General features: G+C 40.3%; 1 protein-coding gene across 30 annotated transcripts in view; it reads right to left on the bottom strand.

The window, feature by feature from the left end:
• The window catches only part of LOC306702891 (neurexin-1a), a gene marked incomplete at both ends in the record, with an annotated part of 228,884 nt that overhangs the window by 146,184 nt on the left and 66,640 nt on the right, over positions 1–16,060 (bottom strand). For 18 of the 30 annotated variants that reach the window (XM_079168643.1, XM_079168627.1, XM_079168620.1 and 15 more), the window contains 2 exons: positions 977–1,000; positions 4,229–4,530. In XM_079168643.1, the coding sequence (XP_079024769.1) occupies positions 977–1,000; positions 4,229–4,530 (326 nt within the window). Of the gene's footprint in view, positions 1–955; positions 1,001–4,228; positions 4,531–16,060 lie in introns of all 30 variants that reach the window. The other 12 variants (XM_079168634.1, XM_079168637.1, XM_079168632.1 and 9 more) reach the window with 2 other exon arrangements.

The following is a 16,060-nucleotide window of genomic DNA, read 5'->3' on the forward strand; positions in this document are numbered from 1 at the left end:
TGTTTTCATTGTCTTTTTTCTTGTTTTTTTATTATTATTTTGTCCAGTTTGATTAGTTGGAAGACTGTAAAGCCTTCGAAGGAATGCTATTCTAGTTTGAGTGTTAGTGAAGTGCCCATACTACAGTGTTAGTATTGCCCCTACTGCAACTTAAAAGTACTTTAGCAGACACAAAAATGGTGTTAGTAGAATGTTATCTAGGTTAGTTAAACTATTAATTCCATATTAGTACGTCCAGCAGTTCTACAAAATAAATCAGAAAGTGCTACTGGGTTAGAGAGGGAGCACATGCAATGAAAAGAACAATCACCTTTTAGTATAGGAAAATGACTGAGGGTATAAGGGAAAGAAATAGCATGCATACATTTGTCTTTTCTTTTTGAGTACAAGCACACAAAAAGAAATTGATAGACTGAGATACTGGGAGTCAGTATCTTGACACTTGCCACAGTGTCAGATGCATGCAAAAGCGTATGGACACTGTGAAACCACAAAGAGAAATGAAAACACACCAGAGAAGCACCAATGACAAACACAGCTCAACTGTCACATTCATGTAGACAAATGGGCAGTCTGACATTTGCAACACATATTCAAAGTGCATGCCATGCAGAGTGAATGGGGATACAACTGGCTGAGCCAAAGAGCATCAGGCCAGCCAGACAGGAGAGGGTCCTCATTATTAACCACAGCTTGATGCAAAAGGCTCGAAATGATGCTCCTAAAAAGGTGGATCAAACAGAATTGGACAGGAAACAAGTGAAATAAAGAGGGCGAAACCAATGAATGAACCGAGAAATTAAAAAGGATTCGAAAAAGTAAGCAGAAGAGTACCAACCGCAATTTCCCTTTTTTTGTAAATGACGTCTACAGTAAAAAAAAAAAAAAAAAAAAAAAGGAAAGAAAAGAAACACACGGCAAACCCAAACTAAGAAACAATTAGAATGATATCTACCGAACAATGTAGTTTGTTTACCATAGCGTGTCCAATGCCTGAGTGCTTTGTGGAAAAGGGGGGAGAAAGGAAATTAAAAACTGTGAACAGAATAACGACTGTTACTCAAATAATATATGATGGTCAATACTGTTAGTACATTGTTAAACGGCAAAAAAACATACTGGTTAGTAGAATGACACATTCCATGAATGATGTTAGTTTGATTCCAAAGCATGTTAGTAACATAGAGTAAAAAGGGCAAAATAAGTTCAACAAGAAAAAAGCAGTCGAAGGAAATAACAGTAATGCTCGACCAGCGACTCCCTAAGTTCCCCATGGTGTTTTTGAACCATGTTCTGTAAGTGACCAGACCGTTACCCTTACCCAAGTCCTGAGAAAAGGATATGAATGAACGACATCGTTTTTTTCATAAGAAAGAATGCCTAAAGCACATCAGTTGACCCTCTCTTACAAAGTCCCGAGTTCAAGACCATTCTAAAGCTTTGTTTCTTTTGTTGGTACTGGTATTTGCGTTCTTTTGTACTTGGTTTTAGGCTGGAGACCAATCCAGTGAATCGGACTTTCCGTCTCTCATACAATACTGTACCTCCATTTGGTCTTATTGATGAACTTTAGGATCACTTTACTGCAATGAGACAAAGCAAAGAACACCCTGACACAGAATGAGGAGGATGGGAATTTTGATTCCCCCAAAGAGCATGCACTCAATATGCTAGGTTCTCTTTTTCAATTTGAATGCAGTGAATGTTCAAGCTGGCCAAATCCTTAGGTTTGCCAATAATCGATGTGCTGATTATGCTAGAAAGCTGCAGCTTTGGTATTGAGGTGAAGACAAACGTTTTCCATCAAATGTGCAGGAACAAAACTAGAGATGTTTTCTTAACAGTTTTCTAAAGCTGTGTTACTTCCCTTGTCCAATCAAATAATCTCAAATATTTTATGTGGGTCACAATAATCAGTTTGATACAGAGGAGTAAATGGAAAGAAATATGTGGTGTTCCATTTAACACAGGCTAAACAGTCTAACGGGTGTTTCATGATAACATATTATTTATTAGTCACAGTGTGGTGAAAATTTGCAATTATTTGCAAAAATTGGAAATATTTCAGCAAACTTAAACAGCCAACATTGTTTGAAGGCTACAGTCCATGTAAGGCCATTGAAAACATCTTCCTATCCACTTATCTTCAGATTGTAAAGATGCTGAACCTAACCCTAACCTAACTGTCTGCAACATCCAGGAGCATCCCAATTGTCTTGGAGCGGCAGCAGTGGATTGCTCTCGGAATGATGGTGGGACCAATGATGGCAATCACGCCACTTTGCCTGATTTTCTCTCACCAACACTGGGGTTGAGTCCCCAAAGAGGGAATTGTGTTCATCGTCATCATCATCATCATCAGTTAAGCCAGCACTGTAAGAGGACTTCCTGCTGCCCCAGTAAACAGATGCTCTACCTAGAAGTGCAGCTGAACTCTGGGTCCAGAGTGTCTGAACCAAGATGAACAATGATTATGACTGTGAATCATCAACTTTACATGGTCACACATCACTGGCCTAGCTGTTATGAAACACACGAGACACCTGTTTGTGCACCTGGGGTGAGATCTCAAATGCCACGTTGCGCGTTGAGTTTCCTACCGGTGTCCCATCAGGCCCTGGAGTACTGAAGGAAACCCAATGTCCTGCTGTATTAGGCCTCTTGGGCACAGTGAGTCATAACACCTTAAACTACTGTAAATGGACAAAAAGTGATCAGGATCTTGATAAAGTTGTGGCAGCTTTTAGACAGCAGGGATGTGAAATCACATCCTCCAACAGACTCAGTGGTGGCTTACATCAATTGACATGTGGGAGCGGGTTGTTACTGTTGAAAGCCACTGAGAACATATTGATGAGTGGCATCAGTACAACTTTGGATCAGCCATGGGCCCAATAGGCTGGCACTGTTGATGTCCAAGGGTGGTCTGCCACTAGCAGAGTGGCAGCTGCCTCCTGACACCATTTAGTACTGTATATGTTGGGCTGGTACAAATCAGTAGTAGACAATGAAAAAGACCATCACATATATCTGTAGCTTCTCTCTTGCCAGGGGAATCTAATCTTACAGGTGGAGGAGTTTGCACCTTTTCTTCAACCCATATGATTCCTCTGCTCCTGGTGAGATCAGGCAAGAACCAATCCTGGCCAATCTCCCACTTTTGAGCAGTGTTGTCACATGCAATTGGCACGAATAATGGGGGGTTGCAAGAACCATCCTGTGGTGTTTCAGAACATAAGTAGCACAAGCTGCTGAAAAGGATTTCTAAAGAAGTCTAATACGTAACAAATCTTGTGCTAACCAGGTCACACTGTCACTGCATGCAGTAGTCTCTTCAAAGTTAATAATGCAGAAGGGAGTCACCGCTGCCATGTAGGACAGCCTATTAAAGCCTATGGATCCTATTTGAGGAGTTTTGCCTGTGCTCATAAGACATTGATTTCAAAGAGTGACCAAGCTGCAACCTCTGGTGCTGAGAAATGAAGCCAGCACGGAAGAGCCGGAACTCTGCAGTTCCTCAAATGGCCACTTGAGGCTGGCTCAGAAAGTGAGTCGATCCCCATAGACCGCCATGTTAAAATGCCAACCACCTTGAGCATTTCACCAGCTCTTCAGAAGCCTATAGGTGACGTCACAGAGTCTACGTCCATATTTTATACAGTCTTTAAGAGTGACCCTTAGTTTTAGTTCTGCTTACGTGATGTTTATACTTTATCCAAAAAGTTTGCTTTTAAATGCTTTTCTCTTATCTCACAAAATAATCCCTCAACAGTGACATCCTTCTTTAAACAAATTAGTGCTCAATAACTGTCTAACATCTAAACAAGCACTGCAAAACTCAAATTTAAACTGTGGTCAAATGTTTTTGTAACAAAAAATAAAGCATTTACCTCTAATACTTTGTTGATACGGACTAGTCCCAAGGAACTGACATGAGTTAATTGCGCTTACATACAGAAAACTCTCAGAATTGTAGTTGCTTTAAAAGGATAAATAAGTTGTCTGTCTTTTCCCCCTCAAACTGTAACTTAATAGAGGTCTTAATTCACATCTAGATGTCCCTGCGCACTTGTGGTTCTGTTTTCTCTCCACCATACACCACCATGATTCAATTTAGCAATCCAATTACAATGTCTGGAAAAAACAATATATTGTATGATGGTAATGATTAAAGTGCATTTGTTTTGATTCATTTACTGAGTCTCTGCATCACCCTCTGTACTGTTACCTGACGTAGATTCCTTGTTACTTTGACATCATGCCAATCATTGTCATTAAATTTCCCATTGACTGGCTCCACAAGAGCTTCAAAGGCTCCAGACCCCAAATTAATGACGAGTGAGACAGCCCCATTTTTCAGTGCCAGGTTGACGTAATCAGCTGATTTGCCCGTGTGCAGCATCAGTCCATTCCTCTGCAGGGTTTTGAATGACAGTGTGATTTCATCACTGCTGCTTTGAATCGGGTTCAAGGACAAGTCGTAGCAGAAGAACTCGGATCCTTTGAAGGTGGCGACATGCTCTTCTTTTCCTGCGGAGACAGAGGAAGAGAAATGCGTTGCATTAATATCATGGCCTCTTGGGTGCCTGTTGGGGAGTTGTCAGAAAAAAACAAAATGAGAAAGCATGTCTCAAAAATGGTGGATTACTAATAAACACAGTGAAATTGGAGAGAAGTGGCAAGCTGAAAGGTGATGGAAGGTACATCTAGAGATTCAAGCTAGATTCTACCTTTCAATGCCATAGAACACAGGTGTTTAGAGAGAAGCACTGCATTACCCACTATGCATTATGTCCCATTTTTAAAAAGTTTGTACAGTAATTACATGTACAGAACTAGACAACTGCAATTTTGGACATCTCACACAATGTAGCAGTAGACCTGGCACACAATGATGTACTCCTTCACAGCTTTCTCACACAAACACATTGTAAGCACTGCATTTTCTTTCTTTACTTAGTGACCTGTTTCGTTCCCATTTTCTTGTCTTACTGCGTCTTTTGTGATGACTCACTGCTGCATCAACATAGCTACAGCTACCCTACATGTCAATAGTGAGCGTGTATGTACAACATTTACAAACCCAATGTGCCCACTTTTGTACTGTATGCTATGCTGAATTTGTCGTGGCTAATTTACACCAGCCTCATGAGAAGATTGTAGAATAGACAACATCACATCAGCTCATAGGATCCAACGCCACATTCACACACGATATTTAGGCAAGCATGCATCAAAATGATTATATGAAAGCACCCTACAAGCACATTACATACAATCCTATCCTGCTGCATGTTTAAATCAAAGGTGTGATATGAGAAGTGCAAACACACATTTTAAACTGGAGCATTGAAATGCAAACAATATGACCCGTCAGTAATAGAAAAGCAGGAAACACAGACCATGGGTTAAACAAAAAATGGAGATATTGTTTTATCTTTACATGGATAAAATGGAGAGGGGATTCACTTGTGTTAGTGTTGCCTTTGTGTTGACATTATGTCATGAATTCTGATCTAAAAAAAAAAATGTGAGAAGTATAAAATCACACATATAATTATGTTGTATCTCCATGTACTGACTGAATGGATATGTGGGCAACAGTTTGATTTCATTCATATCTCTTACATCAATATAAATATCTTTAGACTTTTACAAATCAATATATGCAGTATTAAGGTTTAAAAATGTAGACTGTCTCAGATATTTCTGACCAACAATCTCCCAGAATGCAACTGTTCAAGCAGAAAGCATTCCTGTGGACAGATTCCTATGAGCGCCTCCCAACACTAGAAAGGTTAGTTCAGACATACTTGTTTCTCAGTAAACTCGAGCAGGTCGGCGCTCATCATCCATCCTCAGATATCACATGACAAAGCAAAAATAACCTTGAGAAAAAGCTCACCGCCGTTATTGTGCGATACAAAAAGCGGCGCTGAGGGTGATGCATGTAAACACCCATTAGAAAGCGTTTAAAAACAGGTTTAGACAGATAACAAGCCATTAAAGCCACTAGCAGAAAATAAGCCACCGAAACACAAATGGACCAAAGCATTCAATTATCATAAATGTGGAGTGCTGCTCATTTATATATGCTTGCCAAACATACACACATTCAAAAGACACTCACTCACACATGCTTAGAGTAGCATCCAGGCACGGATGCAACAACACAACAACTAAAAGGGGTTGCTGTCCACAACAATTTGTCACCTCATTGATTCCCCCTTAAAGGCACTATAGTGCACCTCTGGGAAAACTGCAAGGGGCCGTAATTGAAGTTGGCTGGATCTCACCACTCTTTGGTCATTCCCTCAATGCCTGAGCCCCCTATCAAGGAAAATTAGAGACCTCTACCCTCTTCACTAAATCCACCTATCCCTACTCCACAAGCTCAGTGACCATATAACAAATAGAGCCAATAGTTTAGGGTCAGTCTCATCTCTCTCGCTCTACACACACACATCCCCACGCCCGCACTTCAGTTAATTCCCCTAACCAACGGAGAATGAATTGTGTGTGTACAGCAGGGGTTTTGTTAGGAATTTACAACACTTGGGGCTCAGCCCAGAGGCAGTGTCAGGGCGAGGGGCATACATCTCCTTAGAGAATCACATTTCCATTTAAACACTAGTCTTGTCAGCCTGGTGCACTCCGATGTCAACATATGCAGGTCTAAATGGAGCAAAACAATTCAACCATCAGTATTCACTCAGCTGCATATTTGAAAAAAAAGATTGCATATATACATCCAAGATTGTATTATATCCAAAAAATAAATCACTTCATTCAGAACTGAGGGGAATGAATCTAAGCGGATTATTCTAATAACTAACTAACTTATTGAAGACACAAGACTGGGGTTTTTTTTTTTCTGTTTAAATGATGTTGACTCTGGCAAAGCATGACTTGTCAAGCTTTAGCTTTTGGAGGCATTTCACCGTAAAGCTGTCAGCCAAGTCCAGTGTCAGGCCAAGCTACCACTCAATCTTCCATCTGGCCACTAATGGTAGTCAGCTCACAAGCACACAGCTGGCTCCTTTCAGCTGTCTTTCCATATTTGGGTAACAAGCCACGCTTTCATGCAAACTATAGTCCTGACATTTCTGATGGTTTGCACTGACTTTGGGGAAGCTGAAAGGATTTTTCGAGACGGTGGTGAAAAGAATTGTCTGAAGCCTTGTATACGAGCTGCTATAATGAAACAACAACAAAAACGTATCTGTATAATACAGATATGTTATTGGCTCATTGACAATCAGCAATCGTATATATAAAAAAAAAATGTTTCCCTGCTGATCCTGTCCATGACTCAAAACCTTGACACGATCTGAACTGTGAGTTTTGTGATCCGTTGCGCCCCTACAAGTTCTCCTTCTTACCACCTTTAAAATTCAAGTCCGGTATTCACCGGTGCTTTACAGAGGAAAAGACTCTGGGTCTATCTCTAAAAGTTTGACTTTCTCTAAAGTTGCATTCATTAATATTCTATATGAACTTTGGGTCAAATTACTATGTGTAATGTTAGAGGTGTTTCTCCTGGTGACGAACCCACCAAGAATAACAACGCTGTAAACTTGTGGCCTATGGGCGATAAAGTCAACATTTTGAATGAAAAACATGCCACCCTTATATAGATGTTTTCTTCACGGAAGAGTGGCGTTCCACCTCGGGCAGACATATTGCACTTAAGGCAGGACCCCGTTTGAACGAGGTTTGTCATCAAACAGTTTTCGGTACTATACTGCTTAAACCTTAAATGACATTTATACTGTAAAATATGCTCTTTCTTCTTCTCAAATTAAATATGACAGTGACTGGCAGCACCCCGACCAAAAAACAGACAAATGCATAACAAATGCAGACAGCTGGGCAGGTTTGCACGGTGGCGTCTAGCTCAACACACACATGCCAGATTTTAGAGCAGGATCATCTCAAATACAGACAACTAAATCCAACACAGCCCACCCCCCTTAAGGAGTAAGTAAAATTTGACAACTTTGACAATTATCCCCTTTACGTATGCTTAAAAGGGATAATGACTTCCACCTGAATTCACCTCATTAGACTACGATATGCAAAGAGTGTCGTGAATATTTTGTGCATTCAGTGTGTAATTTCGGAGCCTTGACAGGAAGGCCATATCAACTAGACTGGTGCATGTTAGGTACACCTGTGCGTCTCTTCCTGACAGGGTCACAGAAGACATAGCAACCTGCAGTGCTTACATTTAGCATATGTCACTCAGATGTATCATTTTCCTGCAGGAAAAAAAAGCCACTTGATCTTAAAACAGACTACGGTTTTGTCATTGTGTTCTCCTGGGTATTTGGGCATGTCCCACTTGTCTCTCTGGGCTGTGGTATCGTCTACAGTCAATCAAACTACAGCAAGCTGCCGGCACCTTAATGCCCTTGAGTCGCGACACTGAATGTGAACATGGGTAAGAGAGCCAGCTCCTTTAGTCTTTTTTCAGAGAACAGAGGACAGAAAAGACATGAAACAGAGTGAAAGTGTAGCTGCTAGGGAAAGGCCATAAATAGGCACACAGGTAAAACAGTCACAGTCTATTGTCTGTTGAACAACATCTGCGTCTTCGCCGACAACCAATTTACACCCAAATGTTCACAACTTCGCAAGTACCGTTAGATGAAACATATTTTAAATAGATTTTCTTTTCTTAGATTCATAAGAGATATACCGGGTTAATTTCCATAATGAAAATAACTGTTCTTTGACACTCTTTTCCCATAATCTCTTTGGTGTTTAAGATTTGTCCCATATAAAGAATTGTAAATCAATAAGCATGTAATTGTTTGTGCCATTCAGGATCCTCATTCTCTATCACATTACATTTGTGGTTGTGGTGCAGAACTAACTACCCGTATTGATGGAAGTAATACAATTATGCGCCACTTTAATTAAATTAGTGTCACACAGAGTCAAAGCCGTATGTTGCTGCATGAAGCTACCACAAACAGCAAGGTATACCTCGCTGTAAAAATAGAAGAGGCGGCATCAGTATCACTTAACCCTCACTTAATAGAAGCTGAGTATGCGGAAACAAATCACTCATTTATTATGAAGCAACAAGGGGCCACAAGCGGGAGCATATGTACGACAGTGCCAGCATGTGACCGAGCGACCACGAGGCTCCTCATCAGTCACTTTGCTCTGACACTAATCTGGCATCTGCTACTCTATGGCTGCTTTCTAAATTAGCTTGCACGCAGGGGAGCACGCTGCCTGTCAACATCGAATCACAACACAACCGTCTGAAACAGACCTGGCAGGATATGTGAAACATGACCTATGAAAGTAACAGCTGAGGTAGCTTTGATTTGAATTGCCTTTATTCAAATCGGTGACATTTTCAACCTGATGATGCAAGTAATACATTTGTCAAATGATGTGTCGTCGTGTTTTTAAGCCGCCGAAACCATTTAACGAATAATACGTTTTAAAAAAAAATGTAATTGTTCATTATTACTGACAAAAATATGATTTTCCTCCAGTGTCAACTGAGACAAAACACAGCATGACATATAACAAGAAGGACCCATGGCTATTTTAAGGGCCTGGAGTATAATAGGCATTGCTCTTAATTATGTTGTCCATCTCCGATGGTGTTGTCTTGTTCATGACAGTCCCAGGATTAACTGTGAAACTCTACATCACCGTATCCTTGTCACAGATCTCACTAACACCCACCTCCCTCTCACCACTAGAAATACCCTTCTTCAGCTCTCAGTAACAAGCTCAAGTAAAAAGAGCTTGTGTGCCACGCTCAGTTTTCAAAGGTTCAGAGGAAGTTCACAGTTCTGGAAAAAAAAGTAAGACACACTACCAAAGTAGCACCTGTGGACTAGATGTGCCATAAATAAAATTGGACGCTAAAGCCATGCAATGGGGGAACCAAAGTTGTTTAAACATCTGTGGCAACAAGGCTCTGTGACTGACAGTGCATTCACTCTGTTCCTATTCTCTGCTCCCTTGTTTGACTGGCAGCCTATTAAAATGATACAGAAGTTAGTGTCTGGCAGCCTATTAAAGTGATAGGAAGTTAGCGTCACGAAGCCGGCCTAAGCCTCTTACATTATGACAGAGAGGAGAGTTTCTGAAGTACTACATTCTTCGAGAACACATTTTTATGACATGATTATCACACCATTCAAAAGACTTAATAAAACGTCTCTAACTGCTCCTGCTCGCAACTTAGTCACCCCCAATTCATTCATCTTTCTATATTATATAAATTCTTGTTCTTCTTTTTTGTCTGCAATAAAGTAAAGATTGTTATTGTTGCTGATCGTGTTGACAGAGCAGCAAGAACGGGCAAGAAAGCCTCAGTTGGCTCAGTAAAACGTACCCAGGCGTTTAACTGCAGCAGTCAGCGTGCGTGGATGTGTCTTACACATACTAAGTTCTGTCAGAGACCACACTGTGCTAGCCCAACGTACAGTGTCATTTAGATTCACGGTATGAAGGGTGTCTTGCTGTGCTCAGAGAAAGTCTCCTCTCCTGATGTCAGTCTGCAGAAACACTTCATCCATAGTAAAGTTACTCATAATTGGCTTCGCCACTCAGCTTGTCATTATGTATAGAAGCAGGCGTCAATTAGGCACTCATTAGAACCTGTTTGGCTCATGTTCTTCTCAGTGATGTGTGTGTGTGTGTGTGTGTGTGTGTGCCGGTGAACGACAGTGTACGCAAATTAGTTTTTCTTAATTGTATAGTTTCAACTGTGTAATAATATATTTAATTTAAAGATTACCTGCACACTAATTATCTTTTTTTTAAGATGTAAACTAAATAATGACTGAACTGCGATAAAACACATCAATGCTGGTGTTAATATTTACATTTCTTCTACTGTTCTAAATCAGCTCTAATCTTACAAGGCCAATTCCGAGGGAGCGTTTGGGACCAATTTACGTCATGAAATAAAAGAATGTTAAGACAACAGTGTGTAGATGAAGCATTGAGCGGTTTCATTTTTCTCATTGAGCGGCTGGTTAGTTAGCTACCTAATGTTAGGTAAACAGTAAAGCCATACAATTCAGTGTAATAGTAATCACTATATTAATTATCGATTCATGTATTGGTAAATCATATTTTGGTTAATTAATTCATTGTTTAGTCAATAAAATGTCAGACATTTGTCAAAAATCCCGAGCAACAGCTGGTCGTGACCTCTCTCATACTGTACACTTAGGTTTCAGAAAGTCATCGCCCACCACGCGGTAGTGAATGCTCATATTATAAATATACTAAAAGTTCCAAGATAAACGTTATTGCCAAACACCTTTGTTAGAAGTTTGAGTATATATTTGTTTTAGGTTGTGTGTGTTTTTTTCTGGAAAAGGGAGGAATAAAAACAAAGTAAGAAAAACACAACACAATGGTGCCAGCTAAGAGCAAAGCAACCACTCATTTATCAAAGAAGGCAACAATTAATATGCATGAGCCTAGTTTTTGTATGATAAATGACTCTGAAGTCAGCTATTAACAAATAGGCATTTTAACTGCTTGCACCAAGTAACTTATCATACCGTGAACGCAACAATACAACAGGGTTACAAATGAGACATAATGGGGAGAGGGCACATTGAAGGTAACATTACGCACAGGCTCTGCACAGGTGAAAGCTAACGCTGCAGACTGCTAATTGGGCCTAGTTAGCATGAAATCAAACAGAGTAGTTAGGGATGAATATAAATTACGTTATATTTATGTAACTTAAAGTACTTACAGTTCGACAGACGCACACAACAGTCAAGTGCCAAGGAGCAGTAGCACCCGGTTGGGATTTTAATTGCGCACTCACGAAAACACTGCTGATCAGCGTCCTCACAAACTGGGGAGGTGGACCCTACCACTCTAGAGGGGGGCGGAATGGTCCAAGTGCTACTACTTTCAATTTGTAATTGACTGATAACTGAGAATGTTTGGCGTCTCTTGGTGAAAAAGTCTTAAACAATTAATCAATTATCAAAATTGCTGCAGGTTACTTTTCTGTTGAAAAACTTTCCATTTACTACTTAGATTTGTTTGTGAATGTCTTGCATTAGGGCTAATATTATGGGTTTGGTGGCCAGGATTTGAAAGTGTAGCTTGTTAACATGATAGCCCGAATAATGTTAATTCTGTTTTTAAAGCAAGTCAAATGTTTCTATATTTTTTATTTCAAGAATACTTTTCACTTGTGTATCATCATTTTCAGATGAAGGTTGGGAAAAAAATACTGGAATGTTCTGGACAGAAAGACTGCAATAAGGAGTAGCGCTAATTTTTGCCTTCACAACAACTTAAATCCTCACTGGATTTCTGACATGCCGCATCCTGAACCTGTCTAGCAAGAAATAGAACCATACTTCAAGAAGGAAAGCCTCCAGTCAGTTTTTTGAGGGACAAAGAAGGTGGAAACGTATATCACATTCTGCTTTGCAGAACCCTACAAATCCAACGGATTCAGTATGGTGATGTTATCAACTTGGAATATGGGAACACCACAAGAGGAAACTCCTTGGATCAGTGAATTTGATCCGATGAATTACCTACATATTCCATGATTCTTACACAGTCATGCAGTGCAATTACCACACCAACCCATTTCCACAAAGTTGCAGCCAACAGCATCACAGATAGCTCCATAGGTAACAGCTGGTGCCAGGGATCACACGGAATCCTTTTACTTTCTCCGGAAACTCATCCAGATGCAGAAGCAAGTGTAAAAACAACAAAGAAAGCCTCATTACACCATTTTCTGTTTGCTCAGTGTCATGTGTGTCAATATGTTGGATATTAGAGAACATGCATTTTAATTCCAGTTATATGCAAATTGGTGACATGCATGTCACATGCATGTCACAATACACAGCACAATATACAAAAATAGAAATTGACCCTCGTATGCTCATATGCACAGTAATATAAAATGGCACTATTTTTTCTCCCATACACGCAACTTACCCCTCTCTCTCTCTCTCTCTCTCTCTCTCTCTCTCTCTCTCTCTCTCATTCATATACATTTATTTATCAATTCATATCTAATGAAATTAATTAATTTCTGCTGCAATTTTGCCAGGGAGTGGAGCTTAACAAAGTAAAAAAATAAATATGTGTTTGCCAGACTGTTCATTACAGAAAAAGAGCTGCAACTGCTGGCACAGAGCCCGAATGAAGGTCAGAGCTGCATCGTGTTATTTATAGCCACTATCTTTATCAACATCTCTCTCAAATGATAATGTGATTCATAAAGCATGTAAAGGCTAATATGACATCATGCTGATGCATACTTTTTTAAATATGAAATCACGGTTTTGGGGCCGATTGCTTTTTGTGTTGGAAACCAGCCAATACAATCTAATACAATTTAGCACTACCAAAGACCCAAACAGTCATTTTAGAGTGTGTCAGCCAGATCACACACAGTCTGCTCACTCTAATTGGCAGTGTCTCAATCAGGTGCATAGGCAATCCTCCTCTGGGAGCAGCTCCCCCGAGGACAAGAAACCATCTCATCCACAGCTGTAATGGCATCTTTGATGATGCACACCTGTGCACACATTCATGCATGCATGAAAACAAATAGACAATGGAACTGACGTGAATGCCCACACACATGCCGGACATAAACACACACCAAAGAGCATCTTTTCCTGAATACCCTTCACACAGAAATTATAATATAGCAATACGGACTCCACTAATGTCCACATCACAAACTGCTATTTCCTCATAGCAGAAACGGGGTTTGAGACAGTTTACAAAACAAGGTATTATGTCCGGACTCTCTAGCCACATTAATGTGCATGCCAGAGGAAATAAAGACTGTTCTGCAATAATATGTCATTTTATCTTTCCGCAACACTTTTAAGATTTTTTTTTTTTATAGCAAACACGATTAACAAGCTGCTTCTGCATGACTCACAATATTGCAATCACAGATTTGTGCAAGAAAAAAGGATAAAAGGTGGTATTTGTGTGTGTGAGTGTGTGTGTGTGTGTGTGTGTGTTTGTAGGCTTTAAATAGTCTCTTGAAAGGGCTCCATGAGTGTCACCAGAGGGTTTGTAAGAAAAGTGGAGAAGGCTTCTTGTTTAAAACCACGGAAGATTCTGGAGATCCAATATACAGTGTGTCTGAGATAAAAAGGGGAAGACATTTATAGTTGGCAGCTGGGCCGTTAAACTAGATCTGTGCTTCCGCCACCACCAAGAACATTTCGGTGGAGTGGGTTTAACAAATAACTCCTCCAAAAGCAGCATCTTGAGGACTTAATGGCCCTGGCAGGAGACAAGGTAGTCAATCTCTTGACGATAGACAGGAGCCTCTTTATCCGATGTACGGGTGGAAAAAGGGTAAAAGCTCAAGTTCAGAAATAGCAAGACCCAACAAAAGTCAACTAAATCTCACAGGGCATCACAGTATGAGAAAAAAAAAACCCATCAACATAAATACACAGACTGACAAATATGCATTTGAATACCCATTCACTCAGACAAAAAACACTGTATGAATACACATACTAAACAGCACACTTCCAGCTGCAAGGCTCTCATTTGCTCTCAGCCCATTACAGAATCACAACAGCATTATGGTGAAGAGGGAGTGTAATGTGCTGAATACTAATCTGCAAAGCCCAATCCATTTCTACAGAGTAAATCCATGGGATAATAATGTAAGCCTACGGGAGACGAGGGGGAGGGGGGCGGGGGGATCAATATCCTCATCAAAAGAGAATCATCTTTATATTAATGTATGGAGTAGTCAGCACTTCACTGCTAAACATACATCTAAAGAGCAGGAGACTATGAGAACTTTCCCCCGATAGGAAAATGCACTCAACCCATCAACGCTAATTAATCATATCCGGTGATGATATTTGAGTGATTCCAATGAACTGCATTAACAGGTGTGTAGTAACGTTTGATAGCGGCTCCCTCTCTGAATGAGCCATATTTGAAATGTGCTCGCGGCAATAAATCTCCGCCAACAGCATCTTAACAAGCTGCTCAATTTGGATGTACCTTTTGTCAAGGTTGCCAGCGCAGACCTAAAGTGCACGCTGCAAGGTTGCTGTCCATTTTTGATTACTGGAACAGCGGGGGGAAGCAGTGTCTAACTGTAAAGGACTGGCATTTGGCAGATGTCTAATTTGGGCCATATACATGGGGACATTCCTCACACAAGAGCAAAGTCAAGAGGCGCTGAGGCATGTCATTGCACAGAAATAATTCATGTGCTAATTACGTTGCCAGTGTGTCTCGGGATGATTTCTGTGCAGAGCTGAGCTGCTCTTGTCTTCCCGGCTCTCAGCTCGGAGATTCCAGTCTCTGTCTGACACAGCATGAATCCTTGATAGTGAGCAGACACCCAGACACATCAGCAAAGACACGTTCTTATCCTTATCCGCAGTGCTCATCCCTCACTGCCCAGACAATGCATGCATAAGTATCAAGCTGCAAAGCTTCAATATGTCCTTGGTTGGATTGTTTACCATAAAAGCGAGGAAATACACTGCTGTTATCTGCCATTCGGTGAGTTTGACGAATTGTTTTTGCTCATTTGGATTCATCAAGTATTTAAACACTTCGGAAAAGTCGCCAATGCTAATACAAACATAAATTCAACATAAAAGGACATGCAGGTTTGTTTCATGTCATGTATTGTACAAAAGTCTTTATTATTACTACGTGAAATGAAGGACAAAGTCAATATGAATTCATTCTGAGAAACAGAAAGAAAAGGAGATTTGAGAGAACCAGAGTGATTCACTGTTGCCAAATGTTTACCACTATCATGAGTGAAAAAACTGCCAAAATGTAAAAGTGAGTGATGTGAAGATTTACAGTACAGCTGCGTGTGTCAGTAGCACTCAGACCTCAATAAAACTAAAGCTGCTTAATCAACTGTGGCGGAAACACCTACTGGTGTATTTTATGGGCTGCCAAAAAATTATACCATTCATCAACTGAATTATGTAAATGACGGCATGGAAGTGAAAACCAAAACTTCACAAATGTGTTTTCTCACCATTCATTTGAATTCCTATTCAAT

Source organism: Pholis gunnellus (assembly GCF_910591455.1).
Source record: "Pholis gunnellus genome assembly, chromosome: 11".
Taxonomy (NCBI): Eukaryota; Metazoa; Chordata; class Actinopteri; order Perciformes; family Pholidae; genus Pholis; species Pholis gunnellus.